At 41.9% G+C, this 27,500-nt stretch overlaps 1 protein-coding gene across 1 annotated transcript in view; it reads left to right on the plus strand.

Moving 5' to 3' along the window:
* Positions 1-27,500, plus strand: part of Rgk2 (Rad, Gem/Kir family member 2) — a 95,817-nt gene that overhangs the window by 11,091 nt on the left and 57,226 nt on the right. The window contains exon 3 of the mRNA XM_080278787.1: positions 26,990-27,173. Coding sequence (XP_080134913.1) covers positions 26,990-27,173 — 184 coding nt within the window. The remainder of the gene's footprint in view (positions 1-26,989; positions 27,174-27,500) is intronic.

Raw genomic sequence — 27,500 nt, forward strand, 5'->3', positions numbered from 1 at the left:
GTGTGTGTGTGTGTGTGTGTGTGTGTGTGTGTGTGTGTGTGTGTGTGTGTGTGTGAAGAAACTCGTCTGGCTGTGGCAAGAACCAAATATAAAAGGCGTCACGTACTGAAAGGGTTAAAATCGACACGACAAACATAACATACACGAGGACACACACGCACACACACACACACACACACACACACACACACACATGCAGGGAGGCGGTACTGGGCAATCACCTAAACACACACCAGACACGGCTCTCTGTCAAACCTGTTCCCTCCTCCACTATCCCCTGTCTTCTGCTTCATCATTAAGTGGTTAGGGTGGAGGGACAGAGAGTGGCAGCATGGAGGAGGTGGAGGGGTGCAAGAAGGATAGGTGGAGGATGGTGGGGGACGGGGGCAGGTGGAGGGGGCGGAGGGGACGGGAGACAAATGGGGGCGCGGGAGGGGGTAGGAGGAAAGGGATGGTGATTGATTTCCTTGGCCATTCGAGTATTTTTATGTCCCACACACCACCATCGTCATTAGTGGGGTTCATCTATCTTAATTACCTATATCATCACCACAATCTATCACTGCTACTTTCATTATTATCACCACAGTCTATCACCGCTCCTATCACCATCACCACAATCTATCACTTGTACTATCATCATTAACACTCATCACAGTTGCTGTCTTAATTAAATTCCATTACTATCATCACCAGCATTCACTGCCACCACCATCAGCAGCAACAGCCCCTTCAGCCCGAGGCCATATTATGCACTGTATTTAATCCTTCCAGCGTGCGAGCAAAACGAGCGAGAACACTTACGCAGTCAAAGTTTGCTGCCCGTATCAGGTGGTAAGGACCGGGGCAGCCTCTAATCGTGCAACTTATGTGGCAATACTGAAATTACAGATATAAGTTATACCTTTTAGAATCCACAGGAAACAAAAATTATGTGACCACGGAACAGTAATTTTTTTCTTAATGCCAAAAGTTCTTGAAATTGTCAAAGCTGAATATCAGTTAGGATTTTTTTTTTAGTTCATTTGACTGGGCATCCTTAGAAACATAAGATTTGCCACCTTATGAAGAAGGTCGGTTCATACATAACGATTTTCTGACATAATTTGTCAGTGATTTCGTCTAGTGCCGTACCACTGTCGTCAAACGCATACAGCGCGAAATTGGAGATCTGGGGCGTCACAAGTCGTGATTTGCTTATTTGATTTTTGCGGGAAGCGTAAAATAAAAATCAAATCAAAGGCTGAAGTAATGCTAAGTGGTGAATGTGAGTGAATGTGAATAACGTCAGTAATGAATATAAATGTCATCAAAAGTTACTCAACTCTAACACGTTCCTCACTTTACTGTAGACACCTGTTTCTTGATCCCAGTTAGCGGTACACAGTTCTAGTCAGTTTAGGTGAGGCTCGTCGAGGTGAAGGGGTTCATATATCGCCTGACCTACTTCTGTAATTATCTCTGATTCCACCATTTATTTATTTATATCTCAGTGGCCACCATCCCCATTACCCTTGCTATCTATCTCTATCATCGCTTTCTCACTGTCATCATCATAACAATTCATCATTTTTATTGTTATCATTATCTCTAATTTTCCATCTGTACTGGTAGTCATTCTTTCTTCCCATCACCACTACTATCGCCATCTTCACTTGTACCACTGTTATAATATCAGCAACATCCACTATTATCATCACTAATATCACCATCATTATTACCCTTCATCACTACTATCATTATTATCATCATCAAAAGGTGCTATCACCATCACAACAACAGTCAGCCTCTCTACCATCACTGGAGTTATTATCATCAGTATTCTGTCCAATCCTCTCTCTCTCTCTCTCTCTCTCTCTCTCTCTCTCTCTCTCTCTCTCTCTCTCTCTCTCTCTCTCTCTCCCAGTAAAGCCCTACCTTTAAAACTGGGCAAGCCCATTGAAGAAATGGAACTCTTACAAAGACCATCCCCTACGATCCCCAAACTCCTTGACTGCTTGGTATTTTCCTCAGCTAAAAAAATCGTCTCGTAGTAGTAGATGTAAAAGTAAAAGTAGCAGTAGCAGTAGTAGTAGTAGTAGTAGTAATAGTAGTTGTAAGTTAACCTTCTTTAGCAGTATACTATTCTCCTTTCGAGGGATAAGGAGGGCAATGAGAGTCGTTTATATAACCAGGCAACTCCACTTCCTAGTTATATCGGTGCCACCACATGAAGGCATCCCTCTCTAGCACCCGTTTACCAGAATGAAATACAGAGGGAATGTTAAGGTGTCAAGGTGAAAAATAAATCGCTAAGGAAGAGGTGTTAAGAAGCCTTCCATGCCACCTAACCAGAGTCCTTTAAGCAGCGCCAGTCTTCATTTTATTCTTCATCCACACGCCTCTCTCTCTCTCTCTGTTATATATTTCATGTAGACAGGAGCCAAAGAAAGTCTACCAAAGTTTTTCCTTCTTCTGAGAGTTACACAAAAGGAAACGGAAAACAAAATCTATTCACCTTTTTTTTTGTCTCCTATTCATCACTTTTTTTTTTTTTTTATCTGTCCTCACTTTTTGATGATGATGATGGTGGTGGTGGTGGTGATGGTGGTGATGGTGGTGAGGATGACTTATTTCCCTCCATCATCTCCTCCTCCTCCCGTTTTCTTCCACCTTCCACAACCACTCTCGCATTTTTCATTTCCCTTGTCTATCATTCTTTCTTTCATTTTCCTTCCTTATATTCTTATCACCTCTTGCTATTCCGCGTTCCCTCTTTCATCCACTCCTCCTTTTTTTGTCTCAGCAATCTGTATTTTGATATCTGTATCTATCTACCAATCTAAAGATCTGTCTACGTATCTGTCTATCCATCTGATTATCTGCCTATCACTGTCAACCTATATAACTTGATCTATCTACGTATCTATATCTATCCATCTATCTACTTATTTACCCATCAATGTCAACCTACCTATCTATCTATCTACGTATCTCTGTCTATCTATCTACCTTTCAATCTGTCAGCCTACCTCTTTTCTCCATCCATCCATATCGCTTTCGTTTTTTCCGTGTATGTCCTTTGTGAGGCCAGACAAAAGAGGGGAGGGAGAGGCCTAACCGCACTCTTGTTAACGCACCGCACACTCACACACTCTATCCTCTCAGTTTTTCATTCTGTTTTATCTTGAAAATACTGTACTTAATTTTATTTGTGGTGGAAGAATTACGCATTTCTTTTAGGGCCAAATATTTTACTACGTGTATGGGGAAATCTATTAATTACTCGCGAGGGAAAATATCGATTTATTTTTACATATTTTTTTTTTTAATGCAAAGAAGGAAGGTGTTGATTGGTCTAGGAGAATGGTGTAGTGCCAAAGAACTGATATCAGGTAAAACAAATCCACTGCACAAGATGAACGGGGAAAGTGTGTGTAGCAGTCATAGGTGTATTTGTCATTTTGGTATAACTAGAAAGATATATTGTAAGACTGTCGACCAAGAGAGGTGAAAGAAGGGAATGGTAGGCGAGGAACAAGGTGATTTGAGGAAGGGCATGGGATGTGTAGGCAGAACAAAAATCGTCTGCTGGTAGTCAGAACAAAACATTTAGTAGTTAATTCTGAAACCAATGTAATGTGTAATATGAATGTGGTTTAGCGTGTGGGTAGTTTGAGGAAATTGTTTGGGAGGTATGCTGGGCTTCTCTCCATGTTACTGTGATACTGAAGAAGGTCAGCAAAGGAGGATGGTCAGGAGTTGGAGTCTGGATAGCTGGTAAAACGGGAGTCCCAGCCCTCCCTATCACCAGTTTTCCATCCACCTCGGGAGAACCGCCCTGTTCGACTGGTGCTGCAGCCTTCTCCGTAAGAGTGGGAATTATGATGATGATGACGATGATGAGGGGAGTAGTAGAGGTGGTAGTGGTGCTGGTAGTGACAACTGTAATAGTGGAGGCAGCGATAGTGGTAGTGGTGGTGTTGGTGGGGGCAATGTTAGTGGCTGTGGTGGTGGTGGTGGTGGTAATGTTGGTAGTAGTAGTGGTGCAGGAAGAAACTGGAAAAGTAGGAGTGATATTGAAAATAATGAGCGAGAAGGTGGAATGAATGTGGAGTGATAATGAGAATAATTAGAGAATATGGAGGGGAGTAATTTTTGTGGGGATGGGGGAGTGGTTAGGAATTGTGGTGAAAGGGATGATGAGTAAAAGGAACTGGTGATGATGATGATGATGATGGTGATGATGATGATGATGGTGATTATGATGATGATGATGGTTGTGGTAAAGGAAAACACACACACACACACACACACACACACACACACACACACACACAAAGGAGCGCTCGCGTGCCGATAAAGAAAACACACTTGTTCGGAGATTTGCATACAAGCAGTGCAGTATGCAAATGTGTGTGCGTGTGTGTGTGTGTGTGTGTGTGTGTGTGTGTGTGTGTGTGTGTGTGTGTGTGTGTGTGTGTGTGTGTGTGTGTGTGTGTGTGTGTGTGTGTGTGTGTGTACAGGTAAACCAAGGGGGTCTTCATTAATTGTACCTGTTCTCTCTCTCTCTCTCTCTCTCTCTCTCTCTCTCTCTCTCTCTCTCCTGAGGTATTGTTAGGTATGCTTATTATGCTCCCCTACCTTCCTCTTTTGTCTCTTGGAATGTTTTGAGTCCGTGTGTGTGTGTGTGTGTGTGTGTGTGTGTGTGTGTGTGTGTGATAAATTCGTGTTGATTTCTTCTTTTCTCGTTTCTTAATTTTTCCTTCCCTATATTTCCTTATCAATCCCTTCTAATAAATTTCTCTTTCTCTCTCTTGCTTTACTTCCTTCTCTCTCCTTTATCTGTTTTTGTGTGTCTTATTTATTGATTTATTTTTATTTTTTTCTCTTATTCGTTCATTCTCTGCCCCGTTTTTAGTTACATTGTCGTATGGTGATTTCTTGTCTCGTCTCGTTTCGTCTCTCTCTCTCTCTCTCTCTCTCTCTCTCTCTCTCTCTCAGCTCATTACATCCCCCTACCTCTTTCATCTACGCTTTTGTCTGAGTCTCCTATTATCTCTTGTATGCCTTTCACCCTCCCCCCCTCTCTCCTTCTTTCACCGCTCTCTCTCTCTGTCTCTCTCTCTCTCTCTCGTCACTGGGTTATGCATAGGGACCCACTAGCAAGAGGCTGGTTCTTCTATTAACTCTATCTTTCCACTCTACGCTCTCTCTCTCTCTCTCTCTCTCTCTCTCTCTCTCACCTCTTCTTAGTATTCCCTCTCTCTTTCTCACTCTCCTGATTATATTTTCTTCTCCCTTGTCCTATCTTTTCTTTTCTTTTATCTTTTCTCAACACATATATCTTTTTTTCGTTATTTCCTTCTTTTCCGTTCATACATTTCCTCTTCTTCCTACTGTACTTCCTCTTCTCTCTTTATCTCTTTATTTATCATCTATCTAAACTATATCGTTCTATTTCAGCCTTTGTTTCTTTATTTCCTGTTCTATTTTTCTTATTCTTTTTCCCTTACGCTCCTCTTCCAAGCATCCCTTCTTTCTCTCCCTTTTCCCTCTTTTCCTCTTTCACAATGATGTCACTTTTTCGTCCCCTCTTTCCCTCTTCTCTCCCATTCTACTTTTTTTTCTCATTCTTCGTTCGTTCTTTCCTCCTCCCTTTCTTCTCTCTCCTCTTCTCTCCTCTTTTATTTTCTTCCTCCGATCTTTCCTCTTTCCTTTCTTCCTTCTCCCCATCTCTCCCTACTCATTCTTCTTTCCTCACAAAACTCCTCCGTTTCCTCCTCCCTCTTTTCTTCCCTCTCTTCTTCTTCCTCACATTCATTTTCCCTTCTTTTCTTCCTTCATTTCGCTCCCATTTTGTTCTTCTTCCTTTCATTCCTCACTCTTTCTTTCCTATCGTTCATTCTTCCATCTCCTCTTCTTTCCCTCTCCTCGATTTTTTTTTTCTCTTCGCCACATTCTCTTTCTCTTCTTTTCTTCCATTCTTTTCCTCTCTCCTCTTCCTACTGTTTCCATTACTCTTTTATCCTTACACTTCTTTTCCCCACTTTACTTTCCTCCCTTCCTTCCGTCCTTCCATCCCTCCTTCCTTTCTCCTCTCCTTCTTCCCTTCCCTTCTTATCCTCCTTCCTTCCTTCCTTACTTCCCTCCCTCCTTCCCTTCCTTATTCCTTGCTTGCTTCCTTCCTTCCTTACTTCCCTCCCTCCTTCCCTTCCTTATTCCTTGCTTGCTTGCTTCCTTCCTTACTTCCCTCCCTCCTTCCCTTCCTTATTCCTTCCTTCCTTCACCTTAACCCAACACATTCTCGGCTTACTGGCACACCCCGCTGCCTTCATAATGGCCTGGGATTTTTACATTTACTTTTCTTCTTTATTCATTTTTTTTCATATTTTCCCCCTCCCCGCCCCCCAAAAAAGTCTGCCTGTCTGTCTGTCTGTCTCTCTCACACACACACACACACACACACACACACACACACACACGCACACACACACACAAAAGATCTGAACGTACTGTTTGCTTGCTTTATGGTCAGTACGTGGCACTATAAAATCTCTCTCTCTCTCTCTCTCTCTCTCTCTCTCGGAAACCATACATTCCTGGCACCCAAGCGACCCAGAGGCGATGAAGCCCCAAAGGTTTACTCTGATAGGCTTCCATCGTGTCTATTACGCCATTTACTCCGTATTTCGATAGATAAATGAGAGAGAGAGAGAGAGAGAGAGAGAGAGAGAGAGAGAGAGAAATGCACACACACAAACTCTCTCTCTCTCTCTCTCTCTCAAGTTTCAATCACAGTAATGGGCCTACAGTAATAACTTCAAGACAGACTGATGGATACGGACTGGTAGAGAGATAGATAGATAAACAGATAGATAGACACACAGGCAGATAGATAAATAGATAGACAAAGAGACAGAATGAGGATGACAGACGGAAGAGAGAGAGAGAGAGAGAGAGAGAGAGAGAGAGAGAGAGAGAGAGAGCATTAAATAATTCAAGGTTACAATCAAGGGAAAGGGAACTTCAAGGGGCAGGAAAGGGAGGTAGAAATGTGTGTGAGAGAGAGAGAGAGAGAGAGAGAGAGAGAGAGAGAGAGAGAGAGAGAGAGAGCATTAAATAATTCAAGGTTACAATCAAGGGAATGGGAACTTCAAGGGGCAGGAAAGGGAGGTAGAAATGTGAGAGAGTGAGAGAGAGAGAGAGAGAGAGAGAGAGAGAGAGAGAGAGAGAGAGAGAGAGAGAGAGAGAGAGGCAATGACAGTAAAGGAGTGGTGGTGATGAGGACACCTGTTATGAGGTACATGATGGGGCAACAGTAATGGGGATGGCCTGGGATGTGGTAGCAAGAGTGTGGTAGAGATGTGGTAGGAAGGGATGTGGTAGGAAAGGGTGTGGTAGGAAAGGGCGTGGTGGGAAGGATTTGGTAGTTAGGGATGTGGTACAGAGGGGTGTGGTAGGGAGGGGTGAGGTAGGGAAGATGTAGTTGGAATGTGGCAGGAGAGATGTGGTAGTGGTTTAGGGGTGAAGGAGTAGTAAAAAACGGTGTTGGTGAGTGAGGCGTGGTTGGGAAAGATGTGGTAGGGAACGATGTGACTGGATGAGATGATGTAGGAATGGGTGTGGTGTGGAGTGATGTGGTAGGAGGGTGTGGAGATGAAAGGTTGGCACACGTCACAACCGCTTTATGGCCCGGGGGACGGAGGGAGGGAGGTAGAGACAGGCGGAGGGAGGAAGGAAAACACACAGGGAGGGAGGGATGAAAAGAGGGAAAGAGGATAGGAAGGAGAAAAAAGAGGAAGACGGGAGGTATGGGGTAAAAAATGTTGTTGCTGTTGAATAATCCCGGTCTGTGTGGCCAAGCAGACCCATCAACCATAATAGGCTCCACATCAACCCGTTATCTGGTTATATGGTTACCACCCAGCGTTGTAAACGGTTTCCTGGATAACAAGAAACCATAAAAGCTTGTCACTCAGCGTAAAGACACCTGAAGTGGAAAGAAGAGTAATATAAAGTAAAAGGAAGAATGGAAGAAATAGGAAGACAGGAGGGCAGACAGAAAGAGTGATAAAGGTGAAGGGGGATGACGGTCGCCACCACCTACCACCACTTGTGTTGTGTAAAAAATAATATAGTGTTGTTCCTCACCTATACTAAGACTGCATCTGCATCTTCTTGTTGAGAATATAAATTGGTAATGTATATGAAAATAAGCTATGGACGTGTGTGTGTGTGTGTGTGTGTGTGTGTGTGTGTGTGTGTGTGTGTGTGTGTGTGTGTGTGTGTGTGTGTGTGTGTGTGTCTAAAACTTAATCTAAACTCCTTATTTTGGTACCTCGTTTCTAAGATAGTTTGGTGACGCGACTCAAGACGCTAGTAGGCGGTGAAACCCTGGAAAAATAGAGAGAGAGAGAGAGAGAGAGAGAGAGAGAGAGAGAGAGAGAGAGAGAGAGAGACGAAGGAAAAAGGGATGAAGGAGGGGGACTGAAGACAAAGGCAGCATACATAAGAAGTGACTCAAAGGGTGTGTGTGTGTGGGGGGGGCGGTCTCTCTCTCTCTCTCTCTCTCTCTCTCTCTCTCATAAAATCGTCTGGCGATGAAAGACGAAATTTGAAAAAAAAATCTTGTCACAGAGCGTTTTCTTAATCTGAACTTAACCCTTTCAATACGACTGTACCTTTTTATCTTCTTTATCTTTATTTTCTTTATTACCTTTCCTAACTCCAGACGATTTTCTTCAGTCTGGGGGAGGCTTGTTGAACTTGAGGGGTCGAATAAAGCCTTCCTTAACCAGGTGGCGTAATAATGAGATTCTTCCTTTACTGAATACTACTATGTATTCGTTGAATGGTTGAAATAAAAAAATGGGAAGTGTAATGCCGGTGTTATTCCTCTGAAGGTTGTGGTGGTTGTAGTAGTAGCAGTAGTAGTAGTAGTAGTAGTGGTAGTAGTAGTAGTAGTAGTAGGAGTAGTAGTAGTAGTAGTAGTAGTAGCAATAATAATAATAATAATAATAATAATAATACTTCCCTTCTCTTCTCAGAAATCTCCTCCCCCCCTTCCTCTTCCTTAAAAATTCCCCCCCCTCAACTTTTCTTTCAAAAATAATTTCCCCTCCCCCTCCTCCTCCCCTCTCAACAAATTCCCCCATTCCCCTTCTCCCCTCAAATGTTCTCCCCATCCTTCCTCTCCTCCCCTCATGCACCTTTCCTCTGCCTAATTTTCCTCTCACACACCTCTCCTTACCTGTTTACCTTCATTCCCCTCGATCCCCTCCCCTTCTTCCCCCTTCCCCTCGTCCTCTTTTGCCCCCTTTCCCTCTCCTCTAGCTCTCTCAGATGTCCCCCTCCCTTCGCCTCAAGTATCTCTCCTTTGCCTTGTTTACCTCCTCTGTCCCCTCCCCCTCCCCTCCCCACCCCTCCCCTTCCAGCCATAGAATCAAGCCTCTCTGACTTTACCTTTCATCTTCTCTCTCTCCCCTCACTCCCCTCCCCTCACCTTTCACCCCTGTCTTACCCTAAGTCGTCTACCCTGAGCGTTAAGTCTCACTCTCTCTCCCTCTCCCTCCCTCTCTCTCTCTCTCTCTCTCCATATCCTGAGACAGTCACAAAATTATTCTCGGTAAGAAATGGTGAAACGAATATAATGCTAAAATACATGAGAAAAGAATCATATTCTCAAAAAGTACTGAAAATACCATAAGAAACTGAAAAAAATAATGGCAGTTCACTAAACAATGCTTTATTATTATTATTACCTTCGTCAACGAAGGTGGGGGTTATGTATTCACCTATGTTTGATCTTATGATATCTCTAAAAGCTCGCAATGAATTTCAACGAAATTTTGTGGAAGGGTGGGCCATCGGCCAAGAAAGAATTGATTAAATTTTGGGGCGGATCCGGATCTAGCAATGGCATTGGCAGAGGTATGCACTCACTGAGTAGTCTAATTATTATTATTATTATTATTATTATATTGTTAATGACAACACATCTATTCTTCGTACTACTTTTTAACGATCCTATGAAGTTTTCCTTGGCCATTTTAAGCCCACAGGGTAATTATTATGCCTGTTTCCATGTACGGCTTACTGTCTGAGGATCTGGGGAGCAGGAAAGACTTCCGTTTTCTCTCTCTCTCTCTCTCTCTCTCTCTCTCTCTCTCCCCCTCTCAGGTGCGCTAACCCTGCCTTCCCATCGCCATCTTTCCCTTTCCCCTTCAATCTCACCCTTTGTTTTTCCCCAATCCCTCTCCATCCCTCCAGACCCCTCTTTCCTCCCTCCCAGTCCCCCTCCCCCTTTCTCTATCACCCCTTCCTCTCTCCCAATCCCCCCTCCCTCCCTCCCAATCCCTCTCCCCCTCTCCTTATCGCTCCTGCCCCTAATTTCAGCGACCGTCGTGTGAGCCGCTGAGAGTAAGAGGCTTGTGGTAATGAGCTGACATCAGTACCACGATGAAAAACAGGACTGGTGTGGTAGGGATGTGGTAGGAGGAGGTGTGGTAGGAAGGGCTGTGGTAGGAAGGGGGGAGATAGGGAGGGAAGTGGTAGGATGGGATGTGGTGGAAAGGGATGTGGTAGGAAGGGGTGTGGTAGGAAGGGATGTGGTAGGTAGGGATGTGGTAGGATGGGATGTGGTAGGAAGGGATGTGGTAGGATGGGAAGTGGTAGGAAGGGATGTGGTAGGAAGGAGTGTGGTAGGAATGGATGTGGTAGGGAGGGATGTGGTAGGATGGGATGTGGTAGGAAGGGATGTGGTAGGGAGGGATGTCGTAGGGAGGGATGTGGTTGGATGGGATGTCGTAGGAAGGGATGTGGTAAGAAGGGATGTGGTAGGAAGGGGGGAGGTAGGGAGGGAAGTGGCAGGAAGGGATGTGGCAGGAGGGGGTGTGGTAGGAAGGAATGTGGTAGGAAGGGATGTGGCAGGAGGGGGTGTGGTAGGAAGGAATGTGGTAGGATGGGACGTGGTAGGAAGGGGGGTGATAGGGAGAGATGTGGTATGAATGGGTGTGGGAGGGAGGAATGTGGTAGGAAGGATGTAGTAAACGAGAGGGTAGGGAGGAATATGGATGTAGTAGTCAGAGGGATGTGGTATTACTGAGAGAGAGAGAGAGAGAGAGAGAGAGAGAGAGAGAGAGAGAGAGAGAGAGAGACTATCAGCTATTGGAATTAATACTCATGAGGTGGCTGAATCGGTAGAGAGGCGGCCTGCAGTCCTAATGGACCCAGGATCGAATCCCGGCTGGGGCAGGGAACAGTTTATGGATTTGAATTTCATATAAGCAGACTTTCCTGATCTACCAGATGACCCGCCGACATGTCGTAAAAATACCCCCGTTAATACCAATACACCAATCCTGTATGAGACAGCCTTAGCATGTATTCACTACGGACGGCGGGTGTTAGCGCCGAAGTGGTGACATGTGGAGATGTAGGAGGACTACTGGGCCTTGGGATAGATCATTGCCCCCAAGAATAGGCCCTGAAGCCTTTGCCCAGAGACGGACACGTAAAAAAAAAAAAAAAAAAAAAAAAAAAAAACAGTTACCAATTGTGTGTGTGTGTGTGTGTGTGTGTGTGTGTGTGTGAGGGAGATTTTTCTTTTCTGGGAGGCAATTACTTCAACGGGAGATGCTTGTACAGTAAAAGACCCTCACAGTTAGAAGGACGATTTAACCTCTCTCTCTCTCTCTCTCTCTCTCTCTCTCTCTCTCTCTCTCTCTCACACACACACACACACACACACACACACACACACACACACACACACAAAATATACCACCCACATAATCCTCGGGCAAAGTATCTTAACCAGCCTGTCTATCCATCTGTCTTCCCTGCCAGCGTCATCCCCCCTTCCGGAAATATTCTCACCGGGAATGGCCAAGACAGACACACCGTCCCCCTCCCCCCCGGGCTGCTCTGTCTCTACCCTTTTCTCTTCGTATCTCAGTCGTTCTTCCTTCACTCCTAGCTCTCTCACCTGTAAATTACCCTCTCCTTCGTAAATTATTGTCTCCTCTGTATATTATTCACCTGCAAATTATTAAACCACCTATAAATAACTGATATGTAATTTATTTCCAACTGTATATTTTTGGCTCACTTGTAAATCATTCATCTAAATTATTCTCACCGGCAAGGTTTTCTCACCTTAAAGTTTGCTTGCTTGTAAATTACTCTCGAACCTGTAAATTACTCACCTGTAATAACTGGCTTCATTTTTTTTTTATGCGAGAAAGAAGGACCCAAAGGCCACGAGCCCACAATAACTGTTCCTTCCAGAAGAAAAACAAAATACAAGAGAGAGCCAAATTCAAGATCCGATCGTTTCGAGATGCCTGGACACACTGAGTTTGAAAGACTGGAGATCATAGGGTGCAGGAAATACAGACAGAGGGAGACAGTTCCAGAGCTGACCTGTTGCATAAATGAAGGACTGGAAGTAACGGTTAACTCTTGCATTAGAGAGTTGGACAGAAAAGGGATGAGAGTTTGCTGCTAGACGGGTGCTACGCGCCCGTCGTAGAGGTGGAGGGATGCATGCAGACAGTTAAGAGGAGCAGTGAAAACTGAGGTAGCGATAGAAAAGAGATAAAGATGCAACAGTGCGGTGAAGAGACAGAGGTTAAAGGAAGTCAGTAAGGGGAGGAGAGTTAATGAGACGAGAAGCTTCCCTATTGAGAAGAGCTGTATGTGGGGAACCTACCCACACATAAGAGTTGTACTCCACACAGGGGCGGATAAAATCTATGTATAGAGACAACAATTGTGCAGGGGTAAAGAAGGAACGGAGTCGGCTTAGCACACCTAATCTCTTGGAAGCAGATTTTACAAGGGATGTAATATGATCTTTCCAAGGTATGTCCCGAGTAAATGAAACCCCAAGCATGTTCAAGAATGATGCAGGATTATGCTGAATATTATGAAACATTCGTGGGTATACACCTGGTAGATTTTGACGGGTTGATAGGTGTAAGAACTGAGTCTTTGATGCATTAAAAACAACAAGATTATTTTTATCCCAGTCAGAGATACAAGCCAAGCCAGACATTAGGTGTGCCATAGCCTCATCCCTTGTTTGTTGAAGTAACCGCTGAGATGGGCGTTGCGGGAACCGAATGGAAAGGTGAAGGGTGGAGTCATCAGCGTATGAGTAGATAGGGTTAAATGTACAGCTTAGAAGGTCATTGATGAATAAAAGAAAGAGAGTTAGTGATAGGACAGAGCCCTGAGGAACACCACTGCTGACAGATCTAGGAGAAGAACGATGGCCGTCTACAACAGTGGCTATAGAACGACCAGAAAGGAAGCTAGAGATGAAAGCACAAATAGAAGGATAGAAACCGTAAGAGGGCAGTTTGGAAATTAAAGATTTAAGCCAGACTCGATCGAAAGCCTTTGAGATGTCAAGTGCAATGGTAAAGCTTTCGCCAAAGTCCCGAAAGGAGGATGACCAGGAGTCTGAAAGGTAGGTGAGAAGATCGCCAGTGGAGCGTCCCTGACGGAACCCATACTGACGATCAGAAAGAAGGTTGTGATAGGAAAGACGCTTTAAAATTTTTCTATTAAGAATTGACTCGAAACCTTTGAGATACAGGATGTTAATGCGATTGGACGATAGTTAGAGGGTTGGGAATGGTCACCCTTCTTTGATACTGGCTGAATGAGAGCAAACTTCCAGCAAAGAAAGAAAGGTACAAGTTGACAGACAAAGGCAAAAGAGTTTGCCTAGGCAGGGTGTAAGCACAGAAGCACAGTTCTTGAGAACAACAGGAGGGACTCCATCAGTCCCATATGCCTTATTAGTACTGAGGCCAGCAACGGCAGAAAATACATCAATTGAAGAAATTTTAATGTCAGCCATGAGGAAGTCAGAGGGGGGAAGTGATAAAGGAACAGCACCAGAATCGTCTAAGGTGGAATTGGAGGAGAAAGTGTGAGCAAACAGAGCTGCTTTATCAGTAAAGAAATAGGTACAGAGCCATCAGAGTAGAGAAGAGGAGGGAACGATGATGGGGTAAAGTTGTTAGAAAGGTTTTGGCAAGGTGGCAGAGAAGGAGCGGGAAGAATTCGAGTTGGAGAGTTGAGAGCATTTAGTACGGATAAAATTATTTTTAGCAGAGCGAAGAACAGACTTAGCACAATTCCGGGCAGAAACATAAACAAGATGTGATTCAGGGGTGGGTTGGCTCCGGTACCTTTTATAGGTCCTCTCCTTGTTGCGGACAGCATTAGAACAAGCGTGATTAAACCAAGGCTTTCTTGCATTAGTCAAAGGATATGAGAAAGGAATGTATGCTTCCATGCCCGAGAGAATAACCTCCGTAATGCGCAAGGCACACGCAGATGGCTCCCGGCCATGGAAGCAATAATCATTCCAGGGAAAATCAAAGAAGTACTGCTTGAGGGCCTCCCAATCCGTGGCTGCAAAGTGCCACAGATGACGTTTTTTTGGAGAGTCCACAGGCCGTACCGGAGTGATAGGACAGGTTAAGGTAACAAGGTTATGATTGGAGGGGCCCAACGGAGAGAAAAGATTAACAGTGTAAGCAGAAGGATTAGTTGTAAGGAAGAGGTCAAGTATGTTGGAGCTCTCTCCAAGGCGGTCATGGATACGGGTAGGGTGCTGTACAAGCTGCTCTAGGTCATTAGGGATAGAAAAGGTGTAGGCTTGTTCACCAGGTGGATCAGTGAAAGGAGAGGAGAGCCAAAGGTGGTGGTGAACATTGAAATCTCATTGAATGGGGATTTCGGAGAAAGGAGAAATGGATTGTTGTTCCATCGTAGAAGTAAGATAGTCGAAGAATTTTTGATAGTCAGTAGAATTAGGGGATAAGTATACAGCGCAGATATATTTAGTCAGAGAATGACAGGAAAGCCGAAGCCAGAGTGTAGAGAATTCAAAAGAATCAAGTTCAGGAACACGAGAGCAAGATAAGTCGTTGCGTATATATACACAACAGCCACCTTTGGCTTTGAAATGAGTATAGAGAAAGTAGGAGGATACAGAAAAGGGTTTGCTGTCATTTGCCTCAGACAGCTGATTCTCAAGTTAGGAAAACAACGTGAGGTTTAGAGGAGGAGAGGTGGTGCTCATGGGTTACGGTAAACTATTTGGTTTGTCAGTGATGTAGTCACCTGAGGACAGCACTACATCGAGTGAGTGGATTGTGGGCACCTGCACCTACCACGCGGGTAAAAAAATACCTACATCTACAAACGACCACAAAAAGATCAATACGTTTGTTCTTGCTTGTTTTCCTTTGTACACCTTTCCTCTTAATACTGACTACGTTAACTACAAATCTCTCAAGTTTTCAGAATTCAGCTACATAACCCAAAAAGATCAAAAGTTAATACGAAAATAGCTGTTCGAAAAATATGCTTTGGAGTTCTTTCTTCCATGTCAAAAGATGAAAAAAATCTTGTAATGGAATCGACGCAAAGGAAATTCACAACTTCGTTTTTCTTGGAGCCTGTGTGTGTGTGTGTGTGTGTGTGTGTGTGTGTGTGTGTGTGTGTGTGTGTGTCAGTGTGTGGAGTGCATATGAGCCTGTTTAATGCGTGCGTGAGAAAGAGGCTGAATAGTTGTGTGTGTGTGTGTGTGTGTGTGTGTGTGTGTGTGTAGAGTGCATATGAGCCTGTTTAATGCGTGCGTGGGAAAGAGGCTGTATTGGTGGTGTGTGTGTGTGTGTGTGTGTGTGTGTGTGTGTGTGTGTGTGTGTGTGTGTGTGTGTGTGTGTGTGTGTGTGTTTACCTAATTTACCTACTGTAATTGTGATATACAGGAAATGAGCTACGCTCGTGAGGTCCCGTCTCCGTCTCTCAATAAGTCAAATTTAGCTTTAAACACGTTTAAGTTTTTAGACTGGACAATCTCTATGTCCAAGCTATTCCACAGGTTTATACATCTATAAGGAAAACTATATTTCTTGATTTCCTTCAAGCAGCTTGGTTTCTTCAGTTTCATTCCGTGTCCTCTTGTTACTCTCTTATCCCATAAAAACAGATCTTCTTTGTCAATTTTATCTACTCCCATCATGGTCCTGAACACTGCAATCATGTCACCTCTCTTTCTTCTTTCCTCTATGGAAGGCAACTCCAGCTTTTCCAGCCTCTCTCTGTACTACAGATCTGACAGACTGGGAATCATTTTGGCTGCTGTTCTCTGTATTCTCTCAATCTTGTTTATATCTTTCTTTTTGTGCGGGGACCACACTACTGCTGCATATTCTAACCTGGGGCAAATTATGGCCACTATCAATATTTTCAGAATCTCCTCATCCATATAATGAAAAGCTACTCTTATATTAGTCAGAAGATTATACGTCTCTCTAACTGTCTTGTTAGTGTGTTTTTCAGGTGACAAACTGTCGTGGACCAGCACTCCCAAATCTTTCTCTTCTCTCGTTTTTGTGATTTATTCATTACCCATCAAATAATTCATTGATGGCCTCTTGGTACTTTTACCCATTTCCAATATTTTACATTTCTTTGCATTGAATTTCATTTCCCACGTCCGGCTCCATTCGTGTATCCTATCCAGATCCTCCTGTAGCAATTTACAATCCTCCTCAACCTCTACCTTCCTCAAGATCTTTGCATCAGCAGTATACAGACTTGCATAACTGTTCACTCCATCTACCATATCATTTACGTAAATCAGGAACATTACTGGTGCCAACACCGAGCCCTGTGGGACTCCACTTGTTACTTCCCTCCATCCAGACATCTTATCCTTTATTACTGTCCTCATTTGTCTCTCTCTCAAAAAGTCTCTCATCCATTCCAGGAGGTTCCCCTTCAGTCCTCCTATATGCTCTAATTTCCACATTAGTCTCTTATTGGGTACCTTGTCAAAGGCCTTCTCCAAATCTAAGTACACACAATCCACCCAACTATCTCTTTCCTGTAGCACATCTATCGCTCTTGAGTAAAAACTCAACAAGTTGGAAAGACATGACCTTCCACTTCTAAATCCAAACTGACTATCAGCCAAAATATTCATCTCTTCCAGATATTTTATCCATCTACTCTCAAAAAGTGTGTGTGTGTGTGTGTGTGTGTGTGTGTGTGTGTGTGTGTGTGTGTGTGTGTGTGTGTGTGTGTGTGTTAGCTGGAGGACATTTTATGGCACAGTCCCGTTGCTCTCCTGTTAAGATTTAATGCACCGTGAAAGGGCTAGTCGTATACATTAATGAACACACACACAAACACACACACACACAAACACACACACACACACACACACACACACACACACACACACACACACGAATCAGAAACAAAACATTAAAACTGTGACGAAATAGCCAGTGCAATAACTTAAAGGGGTCAGTACAAGCCCCTGTTATGTTTCCCTTATCAATCTGTCTTCATCTGACGGAACTAGGTCAGACCCACAGTTCAGAGGCTAAGACGTGAGTGCAAAGATTTCCGTAAGCCTTAGTTGTGAGGCATGAATGAATCTCCTTGGTTAAAAGTCAAAATTTACCTTCCACTTTGACTATATCTGCCCTTGATTTTAGCCGGAGAGAGTTTTGGGATTCCTGTCACGTGAGAACAAACGCACTGTAATTCGGTATATATTAAAGAAGCACCTGATAACGATTTTAGGATATTTAAGATTTATAGGAAAACAAGCAAGACAAAAACACAGCGGCCTATGATAACAAGCAAGAAAAAACCACAACATCCTATGAAAAACAAGCAAGAAAAAACACAGCATATTAAAACAAGTAAGAAAAAAACACAACATCCTATGAAAACAAGCAAGAAAAAAACACAACATCCTATGAAAACAAGCAAGAAAAAAAACCACAACATCCTATGAAAACAAGCAAGAAAAAACACAACCTACGAAAACAAGCAAGAAAAAACAGCATATTAAAACAAGCAAGAAAAAGCAGAGCATATTAAAACAAGCAAGAAAAAAACACAACATCCTATGAAAACAAGCAAGAAAAAACAACATCCTATGAAAACAAGCAAGAAAAAACACATCAAATGAAAACATGCAAGAAAAAAACATCCTATGAAAACAAGCAAGAAAAAACACATCAAATGAAAACAAGCAAGAAAAAACACACAACATTCTATGAAAACAAGCAAGAAAAAAACATCCTATGAAAACAAGCAAGAAAAAAACACAACATCCTATGAAAACAAGCAAAAAAAAATCCTATGAAAACAAGCGAGAAAAAAACACAACATCATATGAAAACAAGCAAAGGAAAACACATCCTATGAAAACAAGCAAGAAAAAAACACATCCTATGAAAAACAAGCAAGAAAAAACACATCCTATGAAAACAAGCAAGAAAAAACATATCTTATGAAAACAAGCAAGAAAAAACACAACCTACGAAAACAAGCAAGAAAAAACACAGCATATTAAAACAAGCAAGAAAAAACAGAGCATATTAAAACAAGCAAGAAAAAAACCACAACATCCTATGAAAACAAGCAAGAAAAAAACATCCCATGAAAACAAACAAGAAAAAACACATCAAATGAAAACAAGCAAGAAAAAAAAACACAACATCCTATGAAAACAAGCAAGAAAAAAACATCCTATGAAAACAAGCAAGAAAATAAACACAGGATCCTATGAAAACAAGCAAGAAAAAACCACAACATCCTATGAAAACAAGCAAATAAAACAACATCCTATGAAAACATGCGAGAAAAAACCACAACATCCTATGAAAACAAGCAAATAAAACAACATCCTATGAAAACATGCGAGAAAAAACCACAACATCCTATGAAAACAAGCAAATAAAACAACATCCTATGAAAACAAGCAAGAAAACACAACATCCTATGAAAACAAGCAAATAAAACAACATCCTATGAAAACAAGCAAGAAAACACCACAACATCCTATGAAAACAAGCAAATAAAACAACATCCTATGAAAACAAGCAAGAAAACACCACAACATCCTATGAAAACAAGCAAATAAAACATCCTATGAAAACATGCGAGAAAAAAAAACAGCATATGAAAACAAGCAAGAAAAAATCACAACACCCTATGAAAACAAGCAAAGAAAAACACATCCTATGAAAACAAGCAAGAAAAAAAAACATCCTATGAAAAACAAGCAAGAAAAAACACATCCTATGAAAACAAGCAAGAAAAAAACCACAACACCCTATGAAAACAAGAAAGAAAAAACATCCTACGAAAACAAGCAAGAAAAAACACATCCTATGAAAACAAGCAAGAAAAAACACAGCATATTAAAACAAGCAAGAAAAAACCACAGCATCCTATGAAAACAAGCAAGAAAAAAACACAACATCCTATGAAAACAAGCAAGAAAAAAGCAAAACATCCTATGAAAACAAGTAAGTAAAAACCACAGCATCCTATGAAAACAAGCAGGAAAAAACACAGCATATTAAAACAAGCAAGAAAAAAAAACAACATCCTTTGAAAACAAGCAAGAAAAAAACAATATCCTGTGAAAAAAGAAAGAAAAAAACACATCCTATAAAAACAAGCAAGAAAAAAACACAGCATAATCTAAAAAAAAAAAAATCAACAGCAAACACAGCAACATTTTTTTTCTATACAGAGTTGTCAAAATACCACGATCCTCTCCTAGTAGGGATATTTTAAGAGAGAGTGAAGTGGGTAAAGAAGTCGGGTTACACTGTATTTATTCTATTCTATTTTACTGTGTGTTTTCTCCCCTGTTTGTTTGTTTGTTAGTCTGTTAGCAGGTTTACTCAAAAACTAAAAGAGAGATCTGGACCAAATTTGGTGGGTAGACAGCCCATGTCCCAAGGAAAAATACATTAACTTTTGGGACCGGTCCGGATCGTATTACAGATTCTGGATCCCGAAAACATTTTTTGCAAAACTCATTATGAAGAGTCGTTTGGAAATTACGTTGCCCTTGTCGGAGAGATGTGCTCCACGGAGTGTCCCTCTGGTATTATTATTATTATTTTTTTATGGAGGTCGAGTGAAAACTGTGGAATCGTTTCATTGTTTTATTTGTTTTCTCTGCTTTTTTCTTTGTGTGTGTGTGTGTGTGTGTGTGTGTGTGTGTGTGTGTGTGTGTGTGTGTGTGTGTGTGTGTGCGTTTTATGTGAGGGCGAAAAGTTTCTCTTGGCAGACAAGTGGTTATGTTATTTAATTCTCTCTCTCTCTCTCTCTCTCTCTCTCTCTCTCTCTCTCTCATCCTTTTTTATTTGCTTACTTGATTGCTTCCTTGTACCGAAGATAATTTTTAAACTCTCCGACTTGCTCGAAATTTTGGCACAATAGCAGTTCAATGGCCGGCCAAAGACTAGCCATTTTAGGATTCGAAACGTTTTGGCGCATTTTCCATCCATTCATTCAAATCTGGAGCGTTGAGGACATTTTATGATTTTATCTTACATATACTAAAAAGGGAGCCACACGAAGAAAAGGAAAAAGAAGAAGAAGAAAAAGAAGAAGGAAAAGGACAACAACAACAACACACAATAACAAAGAACGATTATAAAAATATCAAAACATTCATCCGTCCATCATGAAATTATTTTCTTTCCCATTAGGAGCTACTCAGTCCTAACATTCAAGGCGAGGATGACCAGCTTCATTCTACCCTGAGCGGCATTACATGAGCTATAAACCGCAACCAACCCTCGGACGTAAACCCTTGCGGCCCCATCCAGTTGGAGCTCCTTAACTCACTAGACCACCAGGCGTCGTCTGATTATATGATTACTACCCAGCGTAGTAAATATTTTCATGGACTACAAGAAAGCATTTGGCTTGTCATTCAGTGTAGAGTCACCTGAAGGTAGCACTACATCCAGTGAGTGGATGGTGGGCGCCCGTATCTAATGCAGAATATTTTACATGAACAATATCACTGCAAAAGCCACAGCAAAAAATAACAACAGTAACAATAGCATCGACACTAAAACACACACAAAAAACAAAGAAAAAAAAACAGCAAATAATATTAAAACAAAAACAATAATAGGAGAAAATCAACAAACTGGTGTCATTTCATTTACTTCTGACCAATTCTAAAGGACAAAAATTTGGTGTCATGACTATTATCGGGGGTAATATTCAGGTTTATAAATAATGAGTCAATATTGCTCAGATGTTACACTGTTCAGGTGTTATAGTATCACTCAGGTGTTATAATATCGTTAAACAAATAACTCACAGTCAAATGGCCACCCTTTACGGGATTATGGCGTCTGGTAATAGATAGACAGATAGTAATACCGTATCGGTCAGGTGTGATAATACTGCTCAGGCGTGATAATACTGCTCAGGTGTAATACTGTCCAGGTGTTATAATATCACTCAGGTGTTATAATATCGTTCAGGTGTTACAATACCGCTCCGGTGTGATAATATTGCTCAGGTGTTATACTGTTCAGGTGTTAGAATATCACTCAGAAATTATAATATCGCTCAGGTGTTACAATATCGCTCCGGTATGATAATATTGCTCAGGTGTGATAATATTGCTCAGGTGTGATAATACTGCTCAGGTGTAATATTGTTCTGGTGTCATAATACTGCTCAGGTGTAATATTGCTCACGTGTAATATTGCTCGGGTGTAATAGTGCTCAGGTGTAATATTGCTCAGGTGTCATAATATCACTGGTATTACCTATGTGGGAGGCTGCAACACTGAACACACTATCATACTGTATAATTAAATCTTTCCCTCACACAGCAATAGTCAGCCCTGAAATTTGACCTCTTTGACCTCTGACCTATGTAACTAACGACCCCAAATTGTCCCCATATAAATAAATAAATAAATAAATAAAGACAGTTTATAGCACTTGTCTCTCGAATGAAAGTTAAACAAAAGAAAGACAGAGCTGAGAGAGAGAGAGAGAGAGAGAGAGAGAGAGAATAGGGCCACCTGCGGAGGGCTGATAGCTTTGGGAGAGAGATTAGCTTAACTTCAGCAAGCTATTAAATAAGTGAATTAAACTAGAGGACGAAAAGACGGCGAGAGGAAGAATAGGAGGTGAAGGGGGGAGAGGGGAGAGAAGGGGAGAGGGGAGAAAGGAGAAGAGAACGTGGGGAGGAAGTGAGATGGAGGAGACAAGAGGTGAGTGGAATACGGTGGGATGTATGGAAAAATAAATAGTGGTAGGTATAAATAGACAGATGGAGAGAGAGAAACACACAGACCGATAGGCAGGTTAAAAAACAGGTAGGTAGGTAGAGAGAGAGAGAGAGAGAGAGAGAGAGAGAGAGAGGTGTGTGTGTGTGTGTAAGCCATCATCGTACTGAAAGGCTGACTGTACCCGTCTTAAATATACAGTACAGTACAGGGGGGTACAATAATAACGCATCCCAGTTCTTGCGTCTTCCGGGTACGGCTCACTCAGCGTTACCAGTGTCTATCCGGCAGCATTTTCCGCTTCTCATTACCCCTTTCATATTTTTTAATATTTGTGTGTGTGTGTGTGTGTGTGTGTGTGTGTGTGTGTGTGTGTGTGTGTGTGTGTGTGTGTGATAGAATGGATATTTAATCATTTTATAAAGCATTATGAATCTCTACATTCGTCACCCCAGCAGACTGAGATACATTTATTATTATTATTATTATTATTACTATTATTATTATTATTATTGATATTCAAAAAGAGGGTTGATTCCGCTCACCTGAATACGGTATGAATTTTAACTACTACTTCTACTGCTACTACTACTACTGCTACTACTACTACTACTACTACTACTACTATTATTATTATTATTATTATTATTCTCGACTGTGAAAATGAGAGTTAATTCCCCTCACATGAGCATAAATTTACTCTCTCATCATTTATACCAGCATCACCCACACACCACCTACACATCACCTCTAATTATTCTAAATAGCTTAAAAAACTCCATCTTTTTCTCTCACATCATTCATTATCTGCATATATATCTTTTTAATGGCTATAATTACCTGCATATATCTTTCTTTAATGGCTGTAATTATATCTGTGTTTCTCTAATTTGCTGCAGATCTTTCCTAAAACAAACTAATTAGTGATCATTATACCTGCAGATTTAGTTCACCTCTCTCTCTCTCTACTCCTCTTCTCCCTTATCCCTCTCTCTTTTCTCTCTCTCTACCTTTTCCCTTTTATTGTCTCCCTTCCAGTTTCTTCCTATTCTTTTTTACTTTTCTCCCTGTCTTTCCTCCCCCCCTCGCTCTCCCTTCCCGTGACCCTCCCATCCACCATCTGCCCTCACTCTCCCCTTCCCTCACTTATCCCCCTCCCCTTTCCCCACACATCTCCTGCTTCCCTTTCTCCCTGCCTTCACCCCCTCCCCTCCTCCTCATCCCCTCATCTTCCCTCGTCCTCCCCCATTCCAGCACTCCCCCTACTCCCCTCTCCCCCTCCGAAATTTCCCCAACCACTCCAAATGTTCCCAATATTCTTTTCATTTCCAAAAACGCAATAATCCTCTCTTCCTGTCGCTTTCACTTTTGACTCGTTTCTACAGTCCTTTTTTTTTCTTTAGTTTTCTCCCCCCAAAATTTTTACCCTTTCCTTCCATCATATTTTTCTCCCCAACTCTTGGCTTTCGTCCAGTTTTCAAATTTTCCTTTTTCCTCCCATGATGCTTCCACACACCGCATTTTATTCTTTTTACCACAATTTTACTCCTTTTCTATCCATTTCCCAAAGCCATGCCCCATCCCCCCACCCCATTCTCTTCTCTCCTCCCCTCTCCCTATCCAGCTCCTCCTCTGTCTTCTCTACTCTTCTCCCCATTCTCCTTCCTCCCCTTCCACTCCAATCCCCGGTGCTCCCAGCCACTCCACATTTTACCCTTCCTCTTTCCACTTCTAAACACAGTCACCCACTTTTTCTTTCTCCTCTCACATCCAACTAACTTCCAAAATTCATAATCCATTTTTCTTATACATTTTATCCCCGAATTTTCACTTTATTTTTTCCCTCCCACTTTGCACATGCTTCTCCATTTAATATCTTTATTTTCTTTACCTCTGTTCTTTCCACTTCCTAAAAACAATCTACCACTTTTTGCGTTTCTTTTTTTCTGGCCTCGTCCCTCTTGCACTGCTTCCATATCTCGTATTTTCTTTTTCTCACTTAAAATTCAGCCACGTTTCCTTCCATCACCATTTTTCTCCACCCCCCAAAATTTTTACGGTACTCGCATTCACAGTTAATATTTCGTTTTTACCATTTCCTTTCCCCCTAATTTTCTCTCCATTGGCCTGTTACTGAGGATGTCGCATTTTATTTCTTACTAACTTATTCCAATTTCCCTTCCATTTCTAAAAACAATTCCCATCCTCTCCTCCTGCTCCTCATCTTCCTCACCTCCTCCCATTTCCCCTTTACCCTTCTCCATGGAAATAAATAAATAAATAAATAAATGAATAAAAGCTTCTATAACAATTTTCTTCCCCCACTCTTCACCTGGTTCAATATTCGGTTTTAATTTTTTTCACTCCCATTTTTTTTTCTGGCTTGCTACCAGTTTTCATATCTCACTTTTTCCGCAGTTTTATCAATTTTCTTTCCACTATCAAAAATCCCTCAACTGTGTGTGTGTGTGTGTGTGTGTGTGTGTGTGTGTGTGTTATACCTCCTTCCCCTCGACTTGCTTCCCCCTCCTTCATCCTTCCCATCTGCTTATCTTCCTTCCTCATCTTTCCCCACTCCTCCCCTCTCCCTTTACCTCTCTCTTTTGCCGCCTCACCTCTCAAACCTCACCTCTGTTATTTCCACTTTAAAAAATAAATCCCACTTTTTCTTCCTCTACACATAAGAATTTCTTCCACATTTCGCTTTTCTCATCCTTTCCCACCCCCAAATTAATCACTTCTCTCCACTTAAAAATCCACTGCATCTTTCTCCCTTCCACAATTGACTTGCTTCCACATTCCATTTCTCCACCACCAATTTTACCACTTTCACAGTCCCGAAAAACCAACTCAGCTTTTTCTCAGGTGTATTTTTTCTTTTCCAAATTTAGTCTCTTTTTCGTTTTCTCTCATACTTTCACCACTTTCCTTTCCACTTAAAAAAAAAAAAAAATACACCCATTTTTTCTCCCTAAACTAAATATTCTTTCCACATATCGTTTTTTCCTCAATTTTACCAATATTTTTTTTTTTTCATTCTCCAATTAAGTAATCCACAACTTTCTCCTCTCGCTCCACTCTTGACCTGTTTCCACATTTCAGCTTTTCCCTCCATGATTTTTCCACTTTTCTTTCCACACACACACACACACACACACACACACACACACACACACACACACACGCTCACACACACACACGCACACACACACACACACACACACACACACACACACACACACACACACACAAATCCACCCACTTTTTCTGCCACCCCACTCTTGACTATCCTCATTTGTTCTTTATCTTTGTCCTTTCTTTTTTACAAGTTTACTACTTATTTCCACTCATAAAAAAAAAAAAAATCATCAATTTTTCCTGTCCCTCCACCCCCACTCGTTTTTTTTTATTCTTTCTCCCTCTCCTAACTCTCTTCCACAATTCCTACATGTTTCTTTTTCATTTTCTTGTTTTTTTCGCCCTGTATCTTTTTTAATCGTCGCCCTAAATTTGTGATAATTGGTGGACTTCCCTTCCTCTCCCCACCTTTCACAATCCACGCGATGTATATATATTTTTTTTAGATATTTTTTGGCTGACGAAAAATTGGAAAGCTCTCGTGCTGACGGTCCCTTCTGCATAGCTGTGTGTTGATGGTTTTGTTATCCTGTTGTATACTGGTTTGATTGTCTGTCTATTTTTCTGTCTGTGTGCCTGTCTGTCTATCTATCTATCTATCTGTGTCTATTTGTCTTTATCTATGTCTACCTTTTTCATTTTGCTATTTTCGTTTATCTCTCTCTCTCTCTCTCTCTCTCTCTCTCTCTCTCTCTCTCTCTCTCTCTCTCTCTCTCTCTCAAATGAAGAGCACACATAATTGACTTCCACTTTCTCCTCATTACTCTCATCACAACAAGCCAAATGAAAATACTTTAGCCGCGATATTTTGCATTATTATTATTATTAACAGAGGTGGTAGAATTATTATTATTATTAGTAGTAGTAGTAGTATCAGTAGTAGTAGTAGTAGTAGTAGTAGTAGTATAACCCTAGGTCCCATAACTTTAAATTTGACGGGGAGAGATCCAGAAACAGAAAACGGAAAACACAAAACCTGGAAAAAATAACATAAGATTTTTTTTTTGAACGGGCCCTCTAGCCTGTTGTACCGTAATTCATTCGTTTTATATGAGTGAAAATTATAAAAAACTATATGTATTCACGTATTCGATGCATACTTTGGTAAATCTCTACGTATTTGTGTGCATTTTTGTCTTTCTTGTTTATGATGTATTTCGACACAAAATTTATTATAAGAAGGAATATACTTTTAAGTTTATTCTCGATTTTTTCAACTATGAATGCTCTTATGCCCTCATTTCTCCTCCTCCTCCTCCTCCTCCTCCTCCTCCTCCTCCTCCTCCTCTTCTTCTTCTTCCTCCTCCTCCTCCTCCTCCTTCTCTTATTCTTCTTCGTCTTCCACCCCTCCTCCTCCTTCAATACTCATTACTTTGACCAAAATAGTGTAGAAAATGTGGGATATGTAGGCCAGATCACCTCGTCAGTAGTAATAGGCCCCTTTGATCTCTGTATCTGTAAATATGAGTAGCTGACCTCTCTCTCTCTCTCTCTCTCTCTCTCTCTGTATCTATTATCTATGTCTCTACCGTCATTCTACCTATCTAATCTCTGTACCAATCTGTCATTCTATCTATCTAGTCCTTGTACCAATCTGTCTATCTTTCCATCTATCTATCTATCTATCTGTCTGTCTGTCCCTCAATCTCTCTCTCTGTAATGTAAGCAAGAGTGTATCAACGTATGTATCTATATTGGCCTATCCATATACCGTATTTCTTTAACTGATCTCGCGTTCTCCTCTCCCCTACACGCAGCGCCAGACCACTTCAGGCCCCGAGTGAGTTCCCTGCCTGAGAAGCCCTACAACCCACGCGACTCAGAGGAGCTATACCGCCTGCGCTCGTTTTCCATCACCTCCAAGGGCATCGTCAACAGGGGGGACTCGCTCATATCCAAAAGGTCGAGGTCCAACACGTCTGTCTGCTCCACTGCTTCAAGGTGTGTGGGGAGCGGGCGGGAGGAGGGGGGAGAGGGGGTGGAGAGAAAGGGAATGAGAAAGAGGGAAGGGGTGGGGAGAATGGAAGATAGGAGGGAAGGAGGAGGGGTGGTGACGAAGGGAAAGGGAAGACAGGAGGGGGGAAGGGTGAAAGTGGTGGGAATGGGGGGGGGTACTAGGAGAATAGAGGAAGGGGGGAGGTGGCCAAGGTGGCGTACATGGAGGAAGGGAGGGAGGGAAGGAAAGATGGGGAGAATGGAGGAGAGGAGGGAGAAAAATAGAAAGGTTGAGAGACAGGGTGGAAGAGGAGGTGGTAGTGAGGGAGTTAA

This window comes from Coenobita brevimanus, chromosome 75 (genome assembly GCF_032717465.1).
Source record: "Coenobita brevimanus isolate Jiangsu-jjx chromosome 75, ASM3271746v2, whole genome shotgun sequence".
Lineage (NCBI taxonomy): Eukaryota > Metazoa > Arthropoda > Malacostraca > Decapoda > Coenobitidae > Coenobita > Coenobita brevimanus.